The 24,650-nt window shown below is 46.3% G+C and overlaps 2 protein-coding genes across 5 annotated transcripts in view; one reads left to right on the forward strand and one right to left on the reverse strand.

Annotated features, from left to right (window-relative positions):
* The window catches only part of LOC310751270 (vomeronasal type-2 receptor 26-like), a 249,162-nt gene that overhangs the window by 104,268 nt on the left and 120,244 nt on the right, over window positions 1–24,650 (reverse strand). The gene's annotated exons all lie outside the window — the stretch shown is intronic.
* LOC310751091 (anaphase-promoting complex subunit 5-like) lies at window positions 1,465–23,897 on the forward strand. Of its 4 annotated transcripts, none has more exons than XR_014542387.1 (18): window positions 1,465–1,758; window positions 2,423–2,502; window positions 5,481–5,590; window positions 6,583–6,778; window positions 8,344–8,410; window positions 8,990–9,091; window positions 9,645–9,835; window positions 11,167–11,248; window positions 12,117–12,206; window positions 12,648–12,829; window positions 13,815–13,950; window positions 15,540–15,614; window positions 17,090–17,211; window positions 18,788–18,895; window positions 20,821–20,968; window positions 21,557–21,719; window positions 22,128–23,633; window positions 23,769–23,897. XR_014542387.1 is itself a non-coding variant. In XM_083590061.1 (17 exons), the coding sequence occupies exons 1-17, from the start codon at window positions 1,555–1,557 to the stop codon at window positions 22,340–22,342; spliced, it is 2,271 nt and encodes a 756-aa protein (XP_083446187.1). In that variant the 5' UTR covers window positions 1,465–1,554; the 3' UTR covers window positions 22,343–23,897. The 4 variants fall into 4 exon arrangements, 2 of the variants coding, with proteins under 2 accessions (XP_083446187.1, XP_083446188.1); XR_014542388.1 differs by lacking the exon at window positions 5,481–5,590 and adding an exon at window positions 5,644–5,737 and having other exon boundaries at window positions 1,466–1,758; XM_083590061.1 differs by having other exon boundaries at window positions 22,128–23,897.

Here is a 24,650-nt window from a genome sequence, read left to right on the forward strand (position 1 = left end):
TGCCACCTCTGGCTCTGTCCCCCTACAAATAATATCCCTGCACACCACTGGTATCAGCCAAGTTTGGTGATTCCATGGGTGGGAATCAGCCATTACACTGCTTGTTCCCAGAGGCCTTGGTGCAATTTGATACCTGCACAGCCCCCAAAGAGCTTCCTCTGAATGTCTGCTACAGTGCTACCCAAGGCCGGCCCAAGACATTTTGGCACCTGAGGCAAACCACAGAATACTCCCCCTCCCTGCAGGGAAGAAGAGGTGTAAACTAAGAGCTATGTCAGGAACAAGGGAGGAATAAAGATCTACATGGGAACAGGAGTGGAAATCAAGTCAACCTTACTTGGCGGTTGAAGTGGGAATCAAAGGCCATCACAGGAAGGGAGGGGCCCACTTTGTGAATCACGCCAGGCAGGTGCAGAGCCCAGGAGATCCCAGAGAGCAACCCCCGACATTTCCTCCCTGGGATGGGAAGAGTCCAGCAGCACCTCCTATCCGCTCTCCTTCCTGGGAGGTTTTTAAGCAGAATTTGGATGGCCATCTGTCATGGATGCTTTAGCTGAGATTTCTGCATTGCAGGAGGTTGGACTATATGACCCTTGGGTCCCTTCCAACTCTGCAATTCTATGATCCTATGCTGAGAGGCCGCTGTAGAGATGGCATTGCGGGGGGTGGGGGTGGAGCTGTTAAGGAGGAGGCACATCCAGCCTACAAGGAGCATGCCGCAGTTGTTGCTACCACCACTGCAGCAAAAGCAGGTGATGCATTCCTTGGAGATCAGATCTGCCGCCTCCATGTATGGTCCCATATAATATAGGATTGTCCCGTATTTCAATGTAAAATGCTACGTCCTGTATTGATAGTTTTGTTCTGTATTTCAGGTCCTCTCTCTCTCTCCCAAGTTAGGGTAGAGAGAGAGAGAGCGCTCACAGCAGAGCAGAAATACAGGACAAACTGTGTCCTGTATTGATTCAACACGGGACCTAGAATTTTACACTGAAATACAGGGCAATCCTGTATTATATAAGACGAGTGGCAACCTTAGCTGGGCAGATGAAGGTATCTGGTTGTGCTGGCGCTGATGCAGCATGGCATTTCTTCTTCACTGCGCTCCTCCCAGCTCTCACTCCTCCTTTGGTCACTACCGTGGATGCACGACTTGACCGCCTGTCTCCAGGCACTGCAAGAGAGTAGCACAGGCAGGGTCGCTGTTGCCAAACTTCGTGTCATATTTGTAATGCATGGTTGGTTTGCCTAGCGGCTAGCTCTTCCATTCTGTGTAAATGACCAAGCCAGAACAGCCCTGCTATGGTTTTATATTTATTTACATACCCTACCTTTTCCCCTGACATGGAACCAAACCAACCCGGAACCTTTCACATCGCGCCCCGCGTTTCCACTTCAACCCAGAAGTAGGCCGTACTGGAGCCGCGCTCTGATTGGCTCCGAAGTGGAGCGCGCGAGGGCTCCTGGGCGCGGTTGCCGGGGTGACGGCGGCGTTTGCGCAGCGCCGGGCGTGCGTGGCTCGTCTGCGCCCGCCGCTGAGCCGGGAGCGGCGCTATGGCCAGCGTGCACGAGAGCCTGTACTTCAACCCCATGATGACCAACGGGGTGGTGCACGCCAACGTCTTCGGCATCAAGGACTGGGTCACTCCGTACAAGATGGCGCTGCTGGTGCTGATCGGCGAGCTGGGCCGGGCCGGGCCGCACCTCAGCCTGCTCGAGAGGCGGCGCCTCAACCGGCTGCTGCTGCCTCTGCTGCAGGTGGGGCAGGGGAGCGGGGGGGGGGGCGCGGCCGGGGCCCCTGTCGACAGCCGACGGCAGCACTTGGGCGAGGGGCCACGCTGTCGGACGCGGGTTCAGCTCTGTCCCTTCTGCACTTAATTCCTCTCCTCGCTGTTTATTATCCAACACACACCTGCATACACGGGGGCATCAGATTCATGCCCGTGCGGACTGCCGTCGGCGAAAGCTTATGGTTTGTTGTTTGTTTGCATTGATATGCCACCTTCATCTTCCAAGGAGCTCAAGGTGGTGTGCATGGTTCTCTCTCCCTGCCTCCCCATTTCAGCCTCACAACACCGCTGTGAGGTAGGTTAGGTTTCACTAGAGGTGTCAGGGTTTTCCTTTGTTTAGCTCTGACAGTGCTCTTCTGCTCTTATGTTTTCTGGCCCCTCTTCACTGGAGATACAGTGGGGTGGAGTTTCAGTAGGATTCTTCGGACGCATAGGGAACTATTCGTTATTTTTCTTTCCTTCATTACCCAGCTTGGGAATTCTTGTAGTGCAAGTGCAACAAGCAAAGATGGGCACATTCTTTCCTGTAGTAGTATAGATGGCTATAGATGTTGGGGCTGGTACAGTTTACTTTTGTATTCCTCTAGAAGTTGCTGTTAACTATTTTGTGTTTCTCCATGTGATTTATTTAGGGGCCTGATATGACACTGTCCCGCTTGATTAAGGCTATTGAAGAATGCTGCCCACACTTAGCGAGTTCTGTTCAAATAAGGTAAGTTCTTTTGTTCTTTCCATAAGCATAATTGAGATGAGAGTTCTTAACCTTGAATACTTTTCAAGCAGAATTAAACAAGTATGTAGTTAAGGACATGATAAATTGACGTAGTAGTAGGTTTAGTGACTTTTAATGTGGCTGCTTAAACAAGTGGGCAAACCAAAGGGCAGTGCAGAATGTTCTGGTTCAATATGCAGTAAGCCAACAAAGCCGTTTTCCAGGAAACTCTATTCTATCAATTCTCCAGCCCAGTTTTCCTGTCTTTCCCTCTCTCCCTGCCCTTAATAGTCAATATTGCATGGCCACTCAGCATGCTCAAACCTCATTGGACTGCTTTTTAGTTCCCCCCACCTTAGGGTTCCCCCCTCCCATCCCCCATCATGTGCAGGTGTACTTCTGCAAACCATGGGTGTGAGGGGTTTCCCCAAGCTTGATGATGCCTCTTCTTCCAGGGGTCTGCTTGAGTGTACAGTGGTACCTCGGGTTACAAATGCTTTGGGTTACAAACACTTCGGGTTACATACTCTGCTGACCTGGAAGTAGTACCTCGGATTGCAAACTTTGCCCCAGGGTGAGAACGGAAATTGCGTGCTGGCGGCAGTGGGAGGCCCCATTAGCGAAAGTATGCCTCAGGTTAAGAATGGTTTCAGGTTAAGAATGGACCTCTGGAATGAATTAAGTTCATAACCCGAGGTACCACTGTAGTTCTTTCTTCAGAGTGTCCAACTCTCCCTCTCCCTTTTCTGGGTCATTCCGCTCAGGAGTCAGTCCTAAATCCCAGCAAGTCAGATCTTAGAGCTGCCTAAGGGTTCCAGGGGAGGCTCTCCTCCAACAGGGGGCAGGTTTATTCTGCCGCAATACTCTTGGCAGGCTGAAATTGAGGGCTTCTATGCCTCTCCAGGTGTTTGACAGGGGGCTCTGTCTAGGCCCAGCCTGAAGAAAGCTTCTAGTGGGGAAGCAAGAACCATATCCAGTCTCTGTAGAAGCACCTTGTTTAGGCATCCAGCCTATTCCCTCCTGGATGTTCATCCTTTTCTCTAAGGCTTTTTCTAACCCGCCCCACCTTCATTTTGCGTAAGGCACAGCAATAGGGTTCCCTCTCTTCCACCAGACAGCTAATGAAAAGTGCTCCTACCTCCTCCCACAGCTGGAGTCTCCAGAGAATGTCCAGTTGTGGTCTCTGCAGGAGTCATTGCCTGTTGGTGTGGAGTGAGGCCTACTTAAAGGGCCAAAAACACCTGGCAAGCCCTGACAGCCCTCCACTTTCTCACGCTGTCCCACTTATGTCTCTGCCATATCTATTAATTTTGTATTGTATTTAAAGTATAGTCATACCTCAGGTTACAGATGCTTCAGGTTGTGTTTTTTTGGGTTACGGACCCGCTGAAACCCGGAAGTACTGGAACGGATTACTTCCGGGTTTCAGGGGTCGCGCATGCACAGAAGCACTAAATCGCAACCCGTGCGTAAACAGACACACTACTGCGGGCTGCAAACGCTGTGGGTTGCGAATGTGCATCCCACACGGATCACGTTCGCAACCTGAGCGTCCACTGTAATCTGTTGTTTTTAACTGTTTTTATTATATTTTCTACATTGAACTGGGACATTTTTAGAAGGCCATTAATACACAACAATAAATACTAATTAACACAAGAATGGTACTGCTTTGGCCAAATCAGAATAGGCACTTGGAATTTAGAACTCGAAAGCACCAAGTGCAAGTAGATAAATAGGTACTGCTCTGGCGGGAAGGTAAACGGCGTTTCCGTGCGCTGCTCCGGTTCGCCAGAAGCGGTTTAGTCATGCTGGCCACATGACCCGGAAGCTGTACGCCGGCTCCCTCAGCCAATAAAGCGAGATGCGCACCGCAACCCCGTAGTCGTCCGCGACTGAACCTAATGGTCAGGGGTCCCTTTACCTTTACCTATGAATATGTATGATGGGTTTAGCTCACTCCAGACATCTCTTATATCCTGTTCTTTAAAAATTTGAAGCAGTTGCATTTGTTTATATAGGACTTTGTATAACCTTTATAGAAAAGCCTTATGGGAGGAGAGTCACACTGCATATGTTCCAGCTGAAATCTCCCTCCCCCAGAATGATCTCCCCTTGGGCAAATGAAAATAAGGACTGAATTATTGACTTATAAAATTTATTTTGGCCACTGTTGGGAGAAAATGACATATAAATAGCTACTCTGAGGGTTTGGTGGGCACATGTTCTGTGGGATGGTCTTGGGAAAACAGATATCACTGCCCTCATGTCATATCACAAATTGCTTAAGAAGTCACTCACTTTCAGAATACTGTTTAAAAAGTTCTAATAATAGAGTTAATTATGTAGTTCTTTGGATCCTGGCTACAGATTTGTATAACACCTAGTTTTTGTTTTTTAAAAAAGTCATTTATTTGAAACTTTTTAAAAACAACAACATAAAGCTCTCTTTGCAAATGCTTGCTTATAGAGTTTAAAGGTGTGGAGAACTTGTCTACCTATAAATTAAAAAAAAACCTAACAGAGTAGCATGATGTGTATTGGTGTCATTTCTCGTATTTAAGTATCCTCGTCCAAGTGCTCTGTATACACAGAAAATTATACAGATTGTTGAGCTGGTTGCTTTTAACCGAGTCTGTTTCTGGCCCTGTTCTTTGGCACATAATTCTTAAAATAATGATGATGATGACATTCCAGAGTGATCTAATTTTAATGCCACTTTCTAAATTAATGCTGCCCCCTGCCCCTTTCCCCACATTCTTCTTTGGGGAGAGGACAATAGCTTGGTGGACTATCATATGGTTTGCATGCAGAAGGTCCCAGGTTCAGTCCAGGACATCTCCCATTGAGATGATGAGGTAGCAAGTGATGGGAAGGGCCTGTGCCTGAGACTCCTGGAGAGCTTCAGCCAATGTGAGTAGGCGGAACTGGGCTGGATGGACATGATCTGACTCTCTGTGTGGTGGTATCACTTGCAGAATAAAGCTAATGGCAGGAGGGGAGTTGAAAGATATGGAACAATTCTTTGATGATCTTTCGGAGGCATTCAGTGGAACAGAACCAGAAGTTCACAAAACCAGCGTTGTAGGTACTGTATCATTTATTATATAAAAACCTTGGAGAGCCTCTCTTTATCCTTAGGGGCTGCCAGAGTCCTGGGCCCACAGTGCTCACCTCTTCTTCCTGGGCAGGGGAAAGAAAGCAGGGCTTCTCTCACTTTCCTCCTATTTTCAAGGTAAAGCTGTTTCTAACATTACACAGAGTCATATGTGTAGCTTATCACATCTGATGATATTTTGCACTGTTAAGTTTTTTAAAACTCCAGCAAGGTGCAGTTTCTCAATACCTGCACGTTGCACAAAACATGGTTTTGATTAGTGACTTCAGTGTGCCAATTTTTATAAGGTGAGAAGCAGCCTTTCACTTATGTTTTCACTAGTGGAGACCATGGAGGAAGCTGTGTGTGAGGGAGAAAGAGGAAAAAGAAGCCTTTTGGTTTGAGATGAGGAGATCTGAGAATTCTTTACTGTCTTAGGGAAACTTTTCTATAAAAGGACTGGCTAGCAGAGAGGTCAGAAAGGAATGGGTGGGTTTATACATTTGCTGAAAGTCTGTGGGGGTAAAGGAAAACTGGAGAGCAAAGAATTCAGTTCTCTGTGAGTTGAGTCTGTACTAGTTTCTGATCCTTATGCCTGTGAAGATATACAGAAAAGTGGATGGGAAATGTTAGTTAAAATCTCAGAAGCCAATGGTATGGTTGAATATGGTTTCTAGTGATTGGAGTTGCATGTTAAGTGAGCCACTGAGCTCCTAACCACTATTCATGACCAGAACAAGCTATGCAAAACAAGATGGATTTGCTTTGCTTAAGTTGCATCATTCATCCAGAGTGCAAAATTAGAGTTTATTTGGGCATGTGATTTATTTTTATTTTTTAGCGTGGAGTACACTTATCTTGGTTATAAGGACTGGCTCCCCATAGTGGTGTGAGTGGGTACTGCAGGATTTGAGGGAGATCAAGACATCTTAATACACTCCTATACACTCCAAGAAACAGATCCCTCCTCCCTCTCTCTGTAGGCTTGTTCCTGCGCCACATGATCCTGGCATACAACAAGCTCTCATTCAGCCAAGTGTACAAGCTTTACACGGCTCTTCAGCAGTACTTCCAAAATGATGAGAAGAAAAGCGGAGGAGACGAGAGTGAGATGGAACTGACCCACTGTGGGGAGCTGGAAGGGAAGATGGAGAAAGATGAATTTGATGGGCCTCTCAGGTAAGCTTCTAAGATTTGTTTCTAAAACTTGTCTCTGCCCTGCTTTGATAAATAAACCCTTCCAGCAGCTTTTGTCAGCTTGGTGTCCTCCCAGATGTCTTAGGCTACAGTTCTCATCAGCTGCTGCCAGCACAGCCACTGTAGAGTTGAAAGGGATTCTGAGGGTCATCTAGTCCAACCCCCTGCAGTGCAGGAATCTCAACTAAATCATACATGACAAATGGCCATCCAATCTCTGCTTTCAAATCTCCAAGGAAGGAGAGTCAGCCACCTCTCATGGGAGTCTGTTCCACTGTCAAACAGCTCTTACTGTCAGAAAGTTCTTCCTGGTGTTTAGTTGGAATCTTCTTTCTTGTAACTTGTTCGGGCCGTAGCCTCCAGAGCGGAAGAAAACAAGCTTGCTGCATCCTCCATGTGATAGCCCTTTAGATACTTGAAGATGGCTATCATATCTCATCTCACACTTAGACTAAACATACCCAATTCCTTCAACTGTTCCTCATTAGGCTTGGTTTCCAGACCCTTGATCACCTTGGTTGCCCTCCTCTGCACATATTGTAGCTTGTCCATATGCTTCTTAAATTGTGGCGCCCAGAACTGGACACAGTACTCCAGCTGTGGTCTGACCAAGGGAAAATAGAGCAGGACTATAATTTCCCTTGATTAGAACATTAGACTTGACTACAGTTAATGCAACCTAGAAGAGCATTAGCCCTTTTTGCTGCTCCATCACACTGTTGACTCACGTGAAGCTTGTGGTATACTAAGACCCCTAGATCCTTTTCACAGGTACTACTGGTAGGCCAGATATCACCCATCTTATATTTGTGTAGCTGGTTCTTCCTGCCCAAGGGTAGAACCTTACATTGTCCCAATTGAAATGCATTTTGTTAGTTTGGGCCGAGTTCTCCAATCTGTTAAGGCCATCTTGAATCCCAATTCTGTCTTCTGTGGCATTAGCTACCCCTCCCAGCTTTGTGTTATCTGCATATTTGATGAGCATCCCTTCAATTCCTTCCTCCAAGTCGTTTATAAGGATATTGGACAGCAACAGGCCCAGGACAGAACCCTGTGGCACCTCACTTGTCCCTTTTTTCCAAGATAACGAGGAACCATTATTTGGCACAGCAAATCCATCCAGAATCTTGAGAAAAGGTCTCTCCCATCATCTGTGACTAGATTCTTCTAACAGAAAATGCCAGGAGTTGAATGTAGGATCTTCCTCATGCAAAACGTGCTGCATCTCTAAGCTCATTTTCCACCTCCCCCCACTCCTTAAGGCACATTATCTCAGTCTTTTTTACAACAACCCTGGGAAGACATGGAGGTTGTCGATATTACACCCATATTGCAAATGAGGGGCTGAAAATGAGTGAGTGAGTGGTTCAGGCCAGAAGTAGTGTTTGACACCCCTCCAGGACTTCTTCATTTATGATTCAATAGGCTGAGCATATAGAAAAGCCATTTCAGCCTCTTTGGCAGTCTTGGGGTAAGGTGGTCTTGTAATTATTAGCAGGCTAGAATTCTGAAGGAATTTCACAGTGGGTCTTTTGCTCTGTCTCAAGGGAGGAAGAAATATCTTGCAATGGCCCACTGTCACAGAAGCAAGCAGAATACTTCCTCTCTCAACAGGTATGTTAATAGTTATTCTTAAACCTGCCAATCGGCTGAGCTAAAGGTGTGGCTTCTGGGGAGGGGGGCTTTTCCATGGTGGCACCTGGTTATTCCCAGACATGCTCCATTCTTAGTGTCTTTAAAATGCCATGTGAGGTCTGTCCTGTTTCCTCACATCTTAATACCTGTTCACTCTGTTGGAATTCTGAAACGGTTTTTAAAATAAAATATATTGTTGATGTAATTGACAATTTCAAAGGGCTTTGGATCCCAGCCTTTGAGTTCAGTTGCATTGACATCTGGATGCTAGAATGAAAGGTATGTTTGAGAGCCATTCTTGCTTGAATCCCTTAAGCCCGCTTTTCATCTCTCGTAATCAAATTAGCAAGAGCCTCTCTTTTGAGTGTAGCCTAACGAAGCTTTGGCTAAATCTCTCCATGGTAATTTGTAAACATGCTGTCAACCACCTTTTTCTTCTTGATATGGAAGGGATTCTGTTGCTGTGGTGATAATAAAATTAAATGGTTTTAAATCCCAGCAAATTCATGCTTGTCTTTGTCTGGTTGCTCAAGTGACAGGTTTTTAATTTAATTCCAGGCATCTTTATTGAAAAATGATGAGACCAAAGCTCTCTCTCCAGCATCTTTGCAAAAGGAGTTGAACAGCTTGTTAAAATTTAACCCAGATTTTGCTGAAGCGGTAAGTATGGTTTGGGTTCCCCCCACCTAGGCAGTCTGGTGTAATCTGTACTGTAGCACACTCAGCAGTTTGGTGTTGGTAGCACTGGTAACAGTTTTAGTGACATCTCTGACCATCATTGGCTGAGCTAGTATGTCCTGGGCAGGTCAGGCAGCATAGCTGTCGTTGGTTGAGGTGCCTTGTTTCTAAAGGAGGCCATACAGAAAAGAAGAATGTGTCAACAAATTAGCAGCTAGGAAAGGTAGGGCACCTGGGAAAGCAATGGGAATTGGTACAGAATGCTGAAAGAAGGAGGGGGTGGGAAATTGAGAAAGAGGGAATGGGCAGGAAAAAGAGGAGCATGTGGTTGGGGCCACAGTGATAAGGAAAGTGGAAAGTACTGTGGTTTGAAATTAGCCCACCAGATTCTTGGCCTCATGGCTCCTAGATTTATCATTGGGTGACCTTGCAACCTTTCACCAAATTACTGTGCGCTAAATCTGTGTTCAATGTGGCCATTGCAGTTGCCTCTGATCGCTCACAAGCTGCTGTTTGCTGCTGTTTTCACTTCCAGCATTATTTAAGCTACTTGAACGGCCTTCGGGTCCAAGATGTCTTCAGTTCAACACACAGTCTCCTTCACTACTTTGACCGCTTGATTCTCACCGGCGCAGAAAGCAAAAGCAACGGCGATGAAGGCTGCGGACGGAGCCTGAGATACGCAGCTCTCAACTTGGCTGCGCTGCACTGCCGCTTTGGTCACTAGTGAGTTGCTTCGTGTTCCTCCTGCTGCACAAATTGGCATGAGACCTTCTTCCCCCATCTGCCACATTGCTGCTTTCCCTCTGAGAGATCTCATGTGAACTCAAGGTGGTCCCAGAAGATCTCACGAGGGCATCCCAGAGCCCCTTTGCTGAGCAGCACTTGCCTGGTAAGCAAGGCGGAGCACTTAAAAGCTCTCTGCCTTTTGGGGGGAGGGGAAGAAGGCCCTCTCAGCATGCCACCTTCAGAAGGTAAGGATGTTTGCACAAGGGGGTTCCGGGGAGGTCAGGTATGCAATATGGTAATCTCTTTTACAATTCCCTACCTTATTGGTAATGGTAACTGCAAACAAATAGAACAAAATAAACTAAAAATTGTAGTGATAAAATGATGGTAAAGAATAGAATAGCAATAGGAAATTGGAAAGAAAACCGTCACCAGCATTTTAATGGAGGGAAACATGAGTAACATGATTTGTTCAGTGAAGTCAGCCTTTGAGTGGGCCCATTGAATGAATAGACTTTGACTTGACTCCTTTGATTTCTGTGGGTCCACCGTGAGCATGGCCTAGCTGGATACAACCCAGACTCACTGAGTTTCATTCAATAATATCAAAAAAATTGATATGAAATGTAGTTATACAAATAAACAGCAACTGACGGGATTGCTCTGATTAAGGATGTGTCCTGAACTTTGTCATTCCAGTAATGGATGAAACGTTTTTAACACAAATGAAGTGGTTATCTCGCTCACTTGTTATTTTCCTTGCTGTGCTGAAAATGAATCAACTGAGACTGAATGTTTCTCTAAAACACGATGCACAACTCACCCCCTGAGCCCCCCAGCAAGACTTGAGAGCCAGCCACTTTTTCAATGAGCCAAGGAGGGAGAAGGGGGGACCTCAGCGTGCCAGTGGGGGAAGAGGGATTGTCTTCTCTCTCTTTATGCTGATCTCCACACAGACATATCCAGCCGGTCCCTTGGCCTATTTTCCCAGCTGCTGTTGCTACCACTCTACTTCTGCCTTCCAGAGCGGATCCCTTGCACTGTGGTTGCATTTCCGTGCAAAGGTCCCAGAGTGTACTGTGGGTCAGAAGTGCTCCGCCCCCCCCCCCAGCTCTTAGCATCAAGATTCTACTTATTGCTAACCCTGAAGTCCACTGGGAGGGGTGGGGAATCAACAATGGGATATGATCTTTTTGGCCCCTGACAGTTCCAGACCCTGCTCCTACCAGATCCCTGGGTTTTTTCACCTCCCTGCCTGTAACATCTCATTGTTGGATGAGTCTGCATGAAGAGATTCTTGGCTACCTCTGTGTTTCCTTTGACTGTAGCCAGCAGGCTGAGCTCGCCCTTCAGGAAGCTATCCGGATCGCTCAGGAGTCCAATGACCACGTCTGCCTGCAGCATTGCCTGGTAAGTTGATGGAAGCTTTCAGCTGGTGTGACAGAACTGTTGCTCACTTCCTTTCCATTACTGGTGCCTTCACAGATGCTGTTCCTATTTGCCATAAACTCTGAGGATCGGACAGGCTGCAGGTCTGCAAAAATCTTGGCTGGTTGTACTAAACGGCTTAAAATTGTGATCTGTTGTTTCCATCCAGCCCATGTTTCATCTAGTTTAAAAATGGAAACGAAGAAAACAATTGACTTGTTAGGTTTTAAAGCTGATTCTTTGCCTCCAGCTGGTTCTGGCCATAACAAGTATGGCTGTGTAAAAGCATTCTTTTGCTTAATCTGTATTCCTTAACCATTTGAACACTGCACTGGGAGCTTAAATGCCTGTAGGAGTTTAAACTGTTCTCAAATCTTTACTGGCAAATGCTTTGGCTTTTATAGGTTTTCCTTCCCCTTTAATGGCACCAATCTGAGAGAGAAGATGCCTGCCTCAATGGCAGAATAAAATCTTTAAAGCTGTGAAACATCAGAAGCAGCATCAACCACTGTCAAAACCTATGACCATAACTTTGTGGGTCCCATTGATTTGTGGTCCACTGGCATCCATTCGTAATGTGAGGCTCACTTTTGGCATGCTTGACTCCTGAAAGGCAGTTTGCAGGCATCTATAAAAGAGGAGAATCTACTTCTCCTCTATTGTCTCTGTGGACCAGCCTTCCCCAACCTGGTGTCCTCCTAATGTTTTGGACTACATCTCCCGTCGGCTCCAGCCAGCACATGCTGTACTCCTAAGCATCTAGAAGGTACCAAGTTATGGAAGACTGATTTAAACTATTATGCAGCAGTGTTGTTCATTCATCCCCCCCCCTTAACTCTTCACTTTCCAGAGCTGGCTGTACATCTTGGAGCAGAAAAGGTCGGACAGCTGTGTGCTCTTGGAGCACTCTGTGAAGAAAGCCGTCTATTTCGGATTGCCAGTATGTCTCTCCCACCCTTATTTATCCATTCCTTTGTCATTATAACCATTTTACGCAGCCCTTGGATTAAATGTGTTAAGGGCTGTTAGCAATAAGCAAAACTGCAGTTTGTACAACTGTAAAGGGCAATCACAGCAGATTTCCCTTTTTAAAAATACATTGGATGCTTGGCTGCAACCCTCCCTGGGAGAAGGTTCTGTAACTGGTGTGACACACCCAAAAGCACTCTGTTCCCAGTTGCTCCCCCAAACACACCTTGTCCTTGGAGATGCCAGGGACTGAACCTGGGACTTCCTGCAGGCACTCTGCCGCTGAGCTGCATCCCTTCTCCAAACTCTGGCCCTGCGAACTTGACTCTTGTCGTTTGCTTGGGGCTCTCGTTGACTAATAGCTTCCCTTTTCAAATTCTGTGACTTTGTTTATTTTGTTCCTTTCTCCTAGTATTTAGCTTCCCTGGGGATCCAGTCGTTGGTTCAGCAAAGAGCTTTTGCGGGGAAGACTGCCAACAAGCTAATGGGCGCCTTAAAGGACTCCGACCTCTTGCACTGGAAACACAGCTTGTCCGAACTCATTGACATCAGCATTGCTCAGAAGACGGCCATTTGGAGACTGTACGGTCGCAGGTAGAGCAGATCCTTATCCATCCGCTTGCGCCTGCCTGCCTTGTGCCTTGATTCTGCAGGAATGGGGAAAGGCTGCTGAATGTAATATTGGCCACAGACTTAGGCTTCCTGGCAATCTCTGCTGTCGGTTAAAAACAAAAGTTTCTAAAATGGGTGGGTGGAAAAATAAAAATTCTTAAACCCCGGAAGCTTGTGGGCAAGCATTCCTTCTATTTCCAGTGTTCAAGCTGTGAGTGCTGCTGCATATGTAACCATTGTGGCACCACTCATGCGCAGGAAAGATTGACCAGCAGGCTTGGCAGAACCCCATCAGCTGCAGAAGTACCAAAAATCTGAATATAGTTGGTGGCCCCGGAGGCTTCGTCTGCTCCCTGTTGCATGATGTCTCCCTTTTGCCGTAGGTCGCACCAGGGCTGCACAGCAGGCCCACATGCTCCAGGGGGGAAACAGCTTCAGGTGGGAGAAGACAAAAAACAGCTCAATCCAACTTATTTTATTCAGTATATGTACAACTTGACTTTGCCAGAAGAAGATGCAGTGAACCTACAGGGAAGTCCCAAAGAACTGAGCATGCTCAGTGGCGATGGAATGCTGATTAATTTGGCCTGGGTGGGTGGGATGGAGTGTCCAAGAGCACTGAGCAGCAGCATCCCATGCTGCAACATTCTGTTGCAGATCTCACATGTCCCAACTAAACCTCAGCAGTTTGAGGGAATGCTGGAGAAGATCTCTAGCTGTTAGAAGCAAGGATTCATTGCCCTACAAAGTTTCTCTGTCATCCCCACAACCAGCAGAACTGAAATAAGCTCTGCAAAAATAAAATAAAATAAAAAGGGAACATGCTGGCAAAGGATTTTTAATGTTGCTGGCAAAGGATTTTATTTTACTTTTTACTGCAAAGTACATGAGATGCTTCTGCACATAGCCTGAGGTGCTGGGTCTGTGGCTAGCATCCTTCAGCGCTCAAGTCTTCCTCTTGCCTTAGCACCATGGCCCTCCAACAGGCCCAGATGTTGCTGAGCATGAACAGCCTGGAGGCCGTGAATGTGGGTGTGCAGCAGAACAACACCGAATCGTTTGCTGTGGTGCTGTGCCACCTGGCAGAACTACACGCGGAGCAGGTGGGTTGTGTGTGTGTGTGTCACTGCATGCTCTGGTTCCACGCAGTATTTGCTCTATAACTGGCAGTTCTTTTTCTTCCTGGAGGCTGAAGGGAGAGGTCACTCTTCCCCTGAAGCAGCACCTTGGTTCTAAAAGGCTCTGGGACAGCCTGGGAAAACCAAAGAGAAATTTGGCTTTTAAACTAGGAGAGCAAGTCTCTGGCTGTCTTTAGCCCTCGAAAGACACCCCTTTTCTGCTACAGAGAGCTTCTGCTCCAGCTTTTGGCTCCTGGAAGGGAGAGGACAAGATGTGCCAAAGCCTCTGTCAACCCCTGGGCTTCTCTTCACTGCTCAGTTTTTTTCACCAGCCTTTTGCTGTTCTGTTAATATTATTATTGCTTCGTTCTATGGTTTTTAATATTACAATTTTAGTAAAAGTCTTGTTTTGATATTAGTTGTGATGGCCTTGTAATCCACCCTAGGGTCATTTGGTGAATGGGGGCTGCTATAAGTATAGATAATGTAGGGTTGTCATATTTCAAAAAGTAAAAACCAGGATACCCCGAAAGTTGTTGAGCCCAAATGTTGTCGGGACGTATGGTAGCCCTAAGATAATGTCTAATAATATATATTCAGGGTATCGTCTGAATCTGCTGTAAGCATGCTTGCTTACCTCCCTTGTCTGTCAGACTTCCAGGCCTTTTCAATCATCCCTAGGCCCCACCCCCTTTCCCACCTCATCCAGTAGGGTTGCTTTTTCTCCTTGTGGCACTACTATCTCACCCACCAATCAATTCAGCTGTTGCACAGTCCATGCAGGACACCAGTGGATGGTGCCCACTTCCAAGATGTGGCTGGGTTCTTGGTTTCCCATTCTGGGAAAGAGCAGCTCCCATCAGACCACCCCCTTGACGTCAGCAAATTGATGACACTTCCCCAATGTGGAGTCTCCTTGTCAAGTGAACTCTGTGGTTGGATACTCATGCAAGTGTCGTATGTTTGATAGCTTTCCATGACTGCCCAAGTATAGCCATGATGTGCTTTGGGGGTTCCACCTTAAAAAGTGATGGAGAATAGTTCCCAGGTCCCAGAAGGTTCTACAGCTCCTGCTTGGGTAGAACCATTTTAAATTTTCCATTTTCTGCATCTGACAAAGTAGGCCATACTATGAAAAGGGAAAAAAACCAAACCTGCTCTTAAAATCAGTTATTTGCTGATAATCTGCAAGAGGCTGCTGTGTTAATGGTGTGTTAATCAGTTATTTATTTTCAGGCTGTTACATTTTGGGGCATTTTATATTATTTTTCTATTTTTCTTGTAAATTGCTTTGTGTACAGTGGCAAAAAGGCAGGTTAGGAAATAAAAAAGAAATCAAATAAATAGTCAAGGACAGAGTCCAGTCAAAGGCAAGTTCTGTTAGGGCTCTTTCAGTGAGAGAGTTCTCACTTCTGTTGAAATCAATGTGACTTAAAAGCACTTCTCCTTAGCAGGATTGTTCCCCAAATCTTATATTTTTCTTGGAGTTCCTATAGACATCAAGGTTTCTGTTTTGAGAACCAGTTTCTTGAACATTTACTTCAGTCTTGTCTTTCTGTGTATGTTTGTGTCAGGGCTATTTTACAGCAGCCTCTGAAATACTGAAGCACCTCAAAGAGAGATTTCCTCCCAACAGTCAGCATGCACAGGTGAGGCCCAATGTTTGGACTGTAAGCTCCTTGGGAGCAGAGACTTGCCTTTTTTATGACTTAGGGATGAAGAAGAAGAAGAAGAAGAAGCACTCTCAGCTTGCTTTGGGTAGCATTTCTGAACAGTGCTGTGTCCAGGATTGAGGGGGGGGGCTTCTTAACCTCTTAAATTCTCATGCTGCACCTGGAGGAAGCTCTCCGCAGACTTGAGTGAGAATAGTTCTGGTTCCCACATCTCAAAAAGGCTAATGTACAGCTGGGGAAAGACGAGCGGAAAAGGTGAAAAGTAAAACCCTACCCAAAATGTGGTCAGGGATCCAGAGCAGCTCACCTGATGAAAAAAGGCTAACATGGTGCCTCTCTGATGCTGTTGGGCTCCCATCTCCCTCCAGCCCCTGCCAGCATGGCCAGTGCTCAGGGAAGGTGGGAGGTGCAGTCCAGCAACATCTGGAGGAGCCACAGGTTCCTCTGCCCTGGTTTAGAGAGAAGGCGGCAAGTGATGCCATTATCCATGGTGTGAAGAAAGAAAAGTGATTCTCCTCCTCCTCCTCTCCTTGGTCCTCCAAGGAAGGTGATTGGCATGAGATTCAGGGCAGGCAAGAGGAAGTCCTTTTCCGCGCAGCACATGGTTAAGCAAAGGACTTGGACGAAAGACTCCCTTCAGTAAATGGACAGGGAGGGGACTGCAGGGATGAGTGAACTGGAAAAAGAGATGCCGCCTGATCCAGGAATATCGGAAAGGATTTCCGGATGCATGGACGTGACACCGGTAACGCCAGACGACTGCATCCTGGAGGATAACAATACCTGACCCTTTCTGCTAAAGCAAGCACCCCATCCTCTGGGTTCTGTCATGACCATCTTGGCTACAGCACCCTTTGATTTGTGTCAGGCGAAAGAAAGCAGAAGCTGAAATGTTAGTACAGTGGTGCCCCGCAAGACGAATGCCTTGCAAGACGGAAAACCCGCTGGACGAAAGGGTTTTCCGTTTTGGAGGTGCTTCGCAAAACGAATTTCCTATGGGCTTGCTTCGCAAGACGAAAATGTCTTGCGAGTTCCTGCGGGGGTTTTTTCCTCCCCCCCCCTTTTTCCCAAGCCGCTAAGCCGCTTATCAGCTGATCCGCTAAGCCGCTTAACAGCTGATCCGCTAAGCCGCTTATCAGCTGATCCGCTAAGCCGCTTATCAGCTGATCCGCTAAGCCGCTTATCAGCTGATCCGCTAAGCCGCTTATCAGCTGATCGGCTAAGCCCGCTAAGCCGCTAATAGCGCTAATCCGCTAATCCGCTAATGGGGTTGCTTCGCAAGACGAAAAAACCGCAAGACGAAGAGACTCGCGGAACGGATTCTTTTCGTCTTGCAAGGCACCACTGTATCTCTGTAAAATATATACCTGTCATATATTTATGAGGTGTGTGTGTAAGTAAGACTTCTGTCCTGTTTCTTTTTAACCTGATCCGGAAATGTTCTTGTCCAGCTGTGGATGCTGTTTGACCAGAAGATCCAGTTTGACAGAGCTATGAACGATGGCAAGTACCATGTTGCTGGCTCCCTGGTGGCTGGGATTACAGCCCTGAATAGCACCGAGGGGGTTTACAGGTAAGAGATCACACACCTGCAGGAACAAGGGCCTTTTCTGATGTCCCCTTGAAATGGGATTAGCATTAACATGGGATTAAAATGCTTGTGGGATAAGGCATTGTATTCCTCTTTCTTTCTTTCTACTTGTGTTAGCTTTTCCCACTGTTACACTGTAGGAAATAAAAAATATACGTAAGACATTTTGTACATACCTTAGTAATGCTTTACCGCATGAGTTGGGAAAAGCCTCATTGGCCCTCAGCCATTGAGTGCGTGGACTGCCAGTGCTGGATGTTTCACTACCCATTGTACAGCCCTAAGAGCTTGCAAAAACTTGCTTCTTTTAAGAAGAGAGAGAAACATAACTAGGATGCTTCCTTAGTCCCTATAGGCAAGGCCACAGATCTGTGGCAGACCACCTACTCTGTGTGCAAAAGGTTCCAGGTGAAGCTGCACAAGACCCCTGTGGGAAACCCTGGAGAGCTGCTGCCAGTCAGTGTATGTATGACTGAGCTAGATGGAGCAACTTCTACTATTTGTCTACCTAGCCAAGTATTGTCTTCTCTGGCTGGCAGCAGCTCTTCAGGAGCTCAGGCAGTCTTTCCTCACTTGCCACCCAATCCTTTGTAAAATGGCGGTGCTGCCAGAGATTGGGCCTGGGCCTTGCTGCCCCTCTGCGTGCCCCCCTCCCTCCGCAGCATCTGAGCAAGCTGCATTCTGCATACATGCTGCTCTGGACCCGCAGTGTGAATGCTCTGGTTAGGGCAGGATGCCACCCGTGAGCCCATAAACAGAGGGAAAGCAAACAATTTCTAACTCCCCCTTTCTGAAAAGTCTGTTGCCCAATGCCAATTGGCTCTTGCCCTGGCAAGGTGACTTTTGCCTTGCTGAGTTCTGTGACCTTTCAGATGTGTTGGTGGGAGAGGGGTTATTTGTTTGTTTGTTATTATGTTATGAATTTTTATACTGTAAACTCATCCTTTGATGAAGGGCAGTATATAAATTTAATAAGTAAAATAAATAAAAATAAAAGAAGCAATTAAAATGCAATTAAAAATCACTATGAATATATAACGTGGACACACCATGGGCCACCTGAATGAAACTTGCAGACCACAGTTTTGGAGCCCCTGCATTAGGGTTGAATCAGAAACTATTGACGCTTCATTGCAATCCATTCTTTGCATTAAACTATTATAAGTCTGTCTTTTATTTTGAAAAATTACATCCTGCTTTTCATCATCTAGGTCTCAAAGCTGCTTACTATGATAAAAAGCTGCTTACTGTGATAAAAAACAAACAATCTACAAAATTTTAAATGTGAATTAAACCACAGAAATTTAAATTCTCAGATATTTTTAAAAGAACATGAGGAATTTATTTCTTTATTTCTTTATTGTTTTTAGTGGTTGGTGACTGTAAGGCCCTAAAATGTGGGGTACAAGTAAATAAAATGTTTTGCTTGATCCAGCCAAAAATAAGCACTTTGACATCCCTTTGATTTTGAGGGAAGAGATTTTGAGCACTTGAAATCACTACAGATTGGAGGTGCTTCAGACTCCATTTTGGGGGCTCCTGGGATTCTCTCTTCCAGAAAAGCCATCCTGCTTAAAGCGCAGAATCAAATGTCTGAGGCGCACAAACTCCTGCAGAAGCTCTTGATTCACTGCCAGAAGATTAAGAACACCGAGATGGTGATCAGGTAAGCATTGAGCTGCCCGTTGCTCCCAAGGCGAGTTTCCCTGGGGGCCTTCTGGGAGCCCTGCAGCCGTGGGGTGAGGCAGAGGGTCCTGCTGGGCCTCTTGTGTGGGTGGCCCCTCTCTTTCGTGGGCCTGGGGGAAGCTCACAGGGCTTTCCTGTAGCAGCTCCCCGCATGCAGAATGCTCTCCCCAGGGAGGCCCACCTGGTATCAGGGCAGCCCTCATTTCAGCACCAACAAATAATGTTTTGCTTTCCTGGCATTTGGGCAGCACCAGTATTTTGATTACATTATAAACATGCTCGTGTATTTTTATTTTTATTGTCTTTTTACTCTGCTTGTAAATCACTTCAGACTTTTATTTTATTTTATTTTATTTTATTTTATTTTATTTTATTTTATTTTATTTTATTATTTTATTTTATTTTATTTATTTATTTTAAAAATAAGAATAAAATGCTTGTGCATTTTTATTTTTTTTATTCTGGTTGTAAATCACTTCAGATATCTTGTAGTGTGCTTCCTTTCACACTGCTTCCTCTGTTTTAGTCTCTCCATTTCCTGCAAGAAGGGCTATAATACCAGCTTCAAGTGCTGGGCAGGTCCTGTGGCTCAGTAGTAAAGCACCTGCTTTGTAGGCAGAAGGTCCCGGATTCCGTTCCCAGCACCCCTAGGTAGAAATAGGTATGTCTCCTCTCTGAAAGTATAGTGTCTAGGCCAGTGGTTCTCAAATGTTGGGTCCCCAGCTGTTGTTGGACTACAGCTCCCATCATCCCTAGCTGGCTGGACCAGTGGTCAAGGATGATGGGAGTTGCAGTCCAACATGGCTGGGGACCCAAGTTTGTGAAGCACTGGTCTAGATCAAGGGAACTAATAGCACCGCTCTATCCTGTCTTGGTCAGACCCAGCCTGGAGTCCTGTGTCCAGTTCCCAGCTGAGAAGCTGGAAGGTATGTAAAGGAGGGTGACCAGGATGGTCAAGGGTCTGGAATCCAAGCCTTATGAAGAACAGTTGAGGGAATTGGGTATGTTTAGCCTGGAGAAGAGGAGAGGTGATATCTGGAGGGCTGTCACGTGGAGGATGGAGCAGGCTTGTTTTCTCCTGCTCCAGAGGGTGGGACCTGAACCAAAGGCTTCAAGCTCCAACTGAACCTCAGGAAGAACTTTCTGCTGGTAGGAGCTGTTCGACAGTGGAATGGACAACCTTGGAATTTGTAGACTCTCTTTCATTGGAGGTTTTTAAGCAGAGGTTGGATGGACCATCTGTCGTGGATTCTTTGACTGCATCTCCTGCATTGTAGCGGGTTGGACTCCAGTACGTTTCTGAGCACAATTCAAAGTGTTGGTGCTGACCTTTAAAGCCCTAAACGGCCTCGGTCCAGTATAGCTGAAGGAGCGTCTCCACCCCCATCGTTCAGCCCGGGCAATGAGGTCCAGTTCGAAGGGCCTTCTGGTGGTTCCCTCATTGCGAGAAGCCAAGTTACAGGGAACCAGGCAGAGGGCTTTCTCGGTAGTGGCACCCGCCCTGTGGAACACCCTTCCACCAGATGTCAAAGAGAACAACAATTACCAAACTTTTAGATGACATCTGAAGGCAGCCCTGTTTAGGGAAGCTTTTAACGTTTGATGCATTATTGTATTTAATATTGTGTTGGAAGCCGCCCAGAGTGGCTGGGGAAACCTAGCCAGATGGGTGGGGTACAAATAATAAATTATTATTATTATTATGACCCTTTGGGCCCCTTCCAACTCTAAAATTCTGTGGCTCTATGAAACCCTGGAGAGCCACTCCTGCCATACTTGACAATTGGGACCAGTGGTCTGACTTGATGGGCAGTAGATTCCTGCATTCCTAAGAGTTGGGTTTCCCGCTCCTCTACTTACGCACACTGTTGTATTTCTTTCCTTGCTCCCCCCTGCATGACTTAGTGTCCTCCTGTCCATTGCTGAGCTCTACTGGAGGTCTCTGTGCCACACAATAGCTCTGCCCGTCCTGCTCCAGGCGCTGGCTCTGTCCCAGGAATACCGCCTCCAGTACTTGGCCTCTGAAACCATCCTCAACTTGGCTTTCTCCCAGGTATATTTGGCACAGGTGCAAGCAGTACCTGCTTTGTTCTTCCGGCTCCTTTATGCAGTTCTATCAGTGTGCCGTAAGGGGACAGCTCCTTGCCCCAAGAGGCTTGCAGTTTAAAATTTGATGCACAAAAAGAAATGGCAAAACTTACATATGCATATAAGTTTAATACATTTATCATTGTTTAATTGTTTTTAAATGATTGCTCTATGTTTTCGGGGGTTCTTATTTTTATCTGTAAATAATTTTTTTTTTGGTATTTAAATCTATAATAATTATAATAAAAGGGGGGATAATAGGCATTTATTTCATTCTCCTGTACTTGGGCTTAGTGAATGACCTTGGGATTTGAGATCTAAAACAGCCGTTCACCAACATAATCTGCAGTTGGGACTCCAAATCCCATCAGTCCCGGCCAGCGCAGCCAGCCATTGGGGATGGTGGGAATTGTAATCCACTCACATCTGGGAGAGTCACAAGTTCCCCAAACCCCGTTTTAACTTCTACACAATACCTAATTCAGCAAAGCGAAATCTAAACCAGCAGGTGGTGATCTCTGCCTGACATTTGGGGCTCCCGCTTCCCTTCCAGCTAATCCTTGGCATTCCCGAGCAAGCGCTGAGCATTTTGCACATGGCGATCGAGCCCATCCTGGCTCACGGGGCAGTGCTGGACAAAGGGGCCGCCATCTTCCTGGTGGCCAAGTGCCAGGTCGCCTCTGCTGCCTCCTACCCTCCCCAGAAGAAGGCGGAAGGTAAGAGCTCTCCGCGCACCTCCTCATCTCTAGTCCATAGGCATGCGAGTGAAACGATACATTGCGGGTGGGAGGACTCAGCCCAAGAGGCACAGGCCTTCAAGGGCATCCCTTGGGTACAGACACCACCCTCCGTCCTCCGTCCAGGGACACAGTCCAGCCAGGGAAGTGATATGGGAAGGGCCAAGGAGAGGCGTGGCTGGTGGAGGCTTGGTTCAGGCAGAATCCCGAAGGCCCAGATGGGCAACTGGCTTTATAATCTATTTAATCAACTGCATTTTAATATATTTCACTGTTTAATCTTTGAGGGGGGGTGTTTTTTTAACAGCTGGGCAATATATGGATTTTATGAAACAAACAAGACAAATGTTTAAGCAGGAGAAGAAAAACTTTGCTCTTTTTCGACAGCTCTGGAGTCAGCTATCCTGAACCTCAACGAAGCCAAAACCTATTTTGCCAAGGTGGACTGCAAGGAGCAGCTCCGGGATGTCCTTTATCTCCAGGCCAGGCTGTTCCACAGCCTTGGCAAGACCCAGGAGAGGAACCAGTGTGCCATGCTCTTCCGCCAGCTGCACCAGGAGCTCCCTGCGCGGGGGGTCCCCTTGATCAACGCCTTCAAATGAGCCCTTTGAGCAGAGGGCCTCATTCCAGAACAACAGGGCTCAGCACCGTTCGGCTTCAGCAGGACTTGTGCAAGAGAACTCTCAAATAGATTGCCTCCTAAGCCGTTCCTCTACAGCAGCCTTTCCGAGACTAGTCCTGTCCTCATGTTTGGGCTGGGGCTGATGAAGTTGTAGTCCATAACATCTGGAGTTTCTCCCCCACCCCCTTCCATTTATTATTATATGTCTCTTGTTCTGTGCAATCCTCAGCATTTGGAAATCTGTACCAATAAAGTTGTAGGTTTTGGGGGGTTTTCTTGCTACAAAGAAGGATGTTTCTGTCTGCCCTGAAATATGTTTAGCTTTGGCTGCAGTTCATGGTTTGCTTGGGGATTTCCTGCCCCCCTTCTTCTTGCAGCTGAGACTTGAGCATTTGGCTTTACAAGTGGCTCCATTGTAGGGAAAGTCGGCTTTAGGAACACAAAAGGTTAGTTGTGTGGGCAGCTAATTGGAGACTTACTTGCGAATTGTGCAATTTCTTCATAAAGTGTGGGACTTCTCCCCGCCTCCCCTGTGTTTGGAAACACAGAAGTGGTTGGCTCAGAAAGGACTAAGAGCCTGTATGCCTGGCTTTGATGCAGTACAATCACTTTCTTAAAGTACTTCTAGGTTACACAAAGCATGCCATCCTCACCAGCTTCTAAGGAAAAGAACAAAATTTCTAGCTCTCGTGGATGTCTCAAGAGATCTGAAACCACATGAACAAAGGCAACACCAGCTTCACCACAATAGTTTAAACATTATGTATCCTAAGTATACTGACATTACAGTGTGCTCTATGTGGGGCTACCTTGGGATGGATCTGGGCACTTCTGCTGATGCAGAACACCGTGACTTGGTTGGTTGTTGGGGCATATTTGCCTTGTTTACGGGGTTTGCATCGCTGTCAGTTTGCTAACGAGCCAAGTTCAAGGTGTTGATACTGACTTAAAAGTTGCTGTACAGCTTGGGACCAGGTTACCTGAGAGACTGCCTTATCCCTTATACACCCAGTAGGTGGCTGCAGTCGGCAGGAGAGTTTCTCTTGCAAGTTCCAAAGATCTCAGAAGCCCGCTCTGCAGAAACTCTGAGCAGGGCTTTTAGTGCGGCTGCTGCTGCTGTATGGAATAGCTTTCCTCTCAAGATACAACAAGCACTCATTATCTGCACTTCCTGGAAAGAGTCAAAGGTAATTTTGTTCCAGCAGCCTTTCCCAGCTGGATAAATGGGTCTTCACCATGGTTTTAATCTTCTAAATGCACTTGTTGCTTTTGTGTTTTTAATTGTGTGTAAATCGCCTTGAGACGGAAGCTCAACCCAAAAATGTATACAAAAATACATATATTGGGGAAAACTTCATAAAAATGAATGTATTAGTGAAGATAGCTGGCAAAAATGTGCATGTAAGTCAAAGTGTTTATTAGGAGAAATTCACATTAAATTGTTGAGAAATTTTCATGATTTTTTAAAAAAGAAATTGCTGTGGAAATGTGGAAAACTGAAGATAGGAAAAATAAGAAACTGAGAGACCTGAAAATGGCAGATTTGTCTATCCCTGGTGACTACAAGATGCTAAACTGTTGAGTGAGGTAGGGTGGGTGGAATGGAATGGAGTATCCTGGCAGATGGGGTAACTGGCTTGCTAGAACCCTGAACAGAAGTGTTCCACGTTACCACATATTGTTGCAGGTCCTCTGTGTTGGTGCCCTTTTCATTTACATATATGCAGTCTTCGTATCCAGCTCAGAGCCACAGTTCCTGCCATGACCACATAACAGCGAGAGGGTGTTTACCCAATGGATCATGTTGTGTTTGTGTGTGTTCCTGCAAGACTGGTTCAAATCCTCAATGGACGGCCTTGGGAAATCATCTGTGCCTCATCTCTCCCACTAGCAAAATGGGAATAAAGAATTTATAGGGGTGAGAGTTGTAAAATGCCATGTGTGCTTAAGTGACCTGATCAAGGGAGCTGCTGGCTCTCCATTCCTCTCGCTGGGAGGGAGAGGAGGGGCCACACACAGGATAGACACACCCTGGGTTCTCCCATCTTTTGGACTGGCCTGACAAACTGGGATTGGCGTGTTCTGAACCGACTCATGTTGGCCCAAACTACTTTTTCTTATTTTGCAGGTGAATAAAAAGAACACTGAGTCAGAAAATTGGTTTTGCATTTCATGTCTATTTGACCGTATATATTGGGGCAGTGTAGCTTTATGGGTGACTGTGCATGTTATATAGGAACTTCTATAGCATACTGCACTGTAAAGGCCATACTGAGCAGCAGAGCGCC

This window comes from Podarcis filfolensis, assembly GCF_964270895.1.
Source record: "Podarcis filfolensis genome assembly, chromosome: 16".
Classification (NCBI taxonomy): domain Eukaryota; kingdom Metazoa; phylum Chordata; class Lepidosauria; order Squamata; family Lacertidae; genus Podarcis; species Podarcis filfolensis.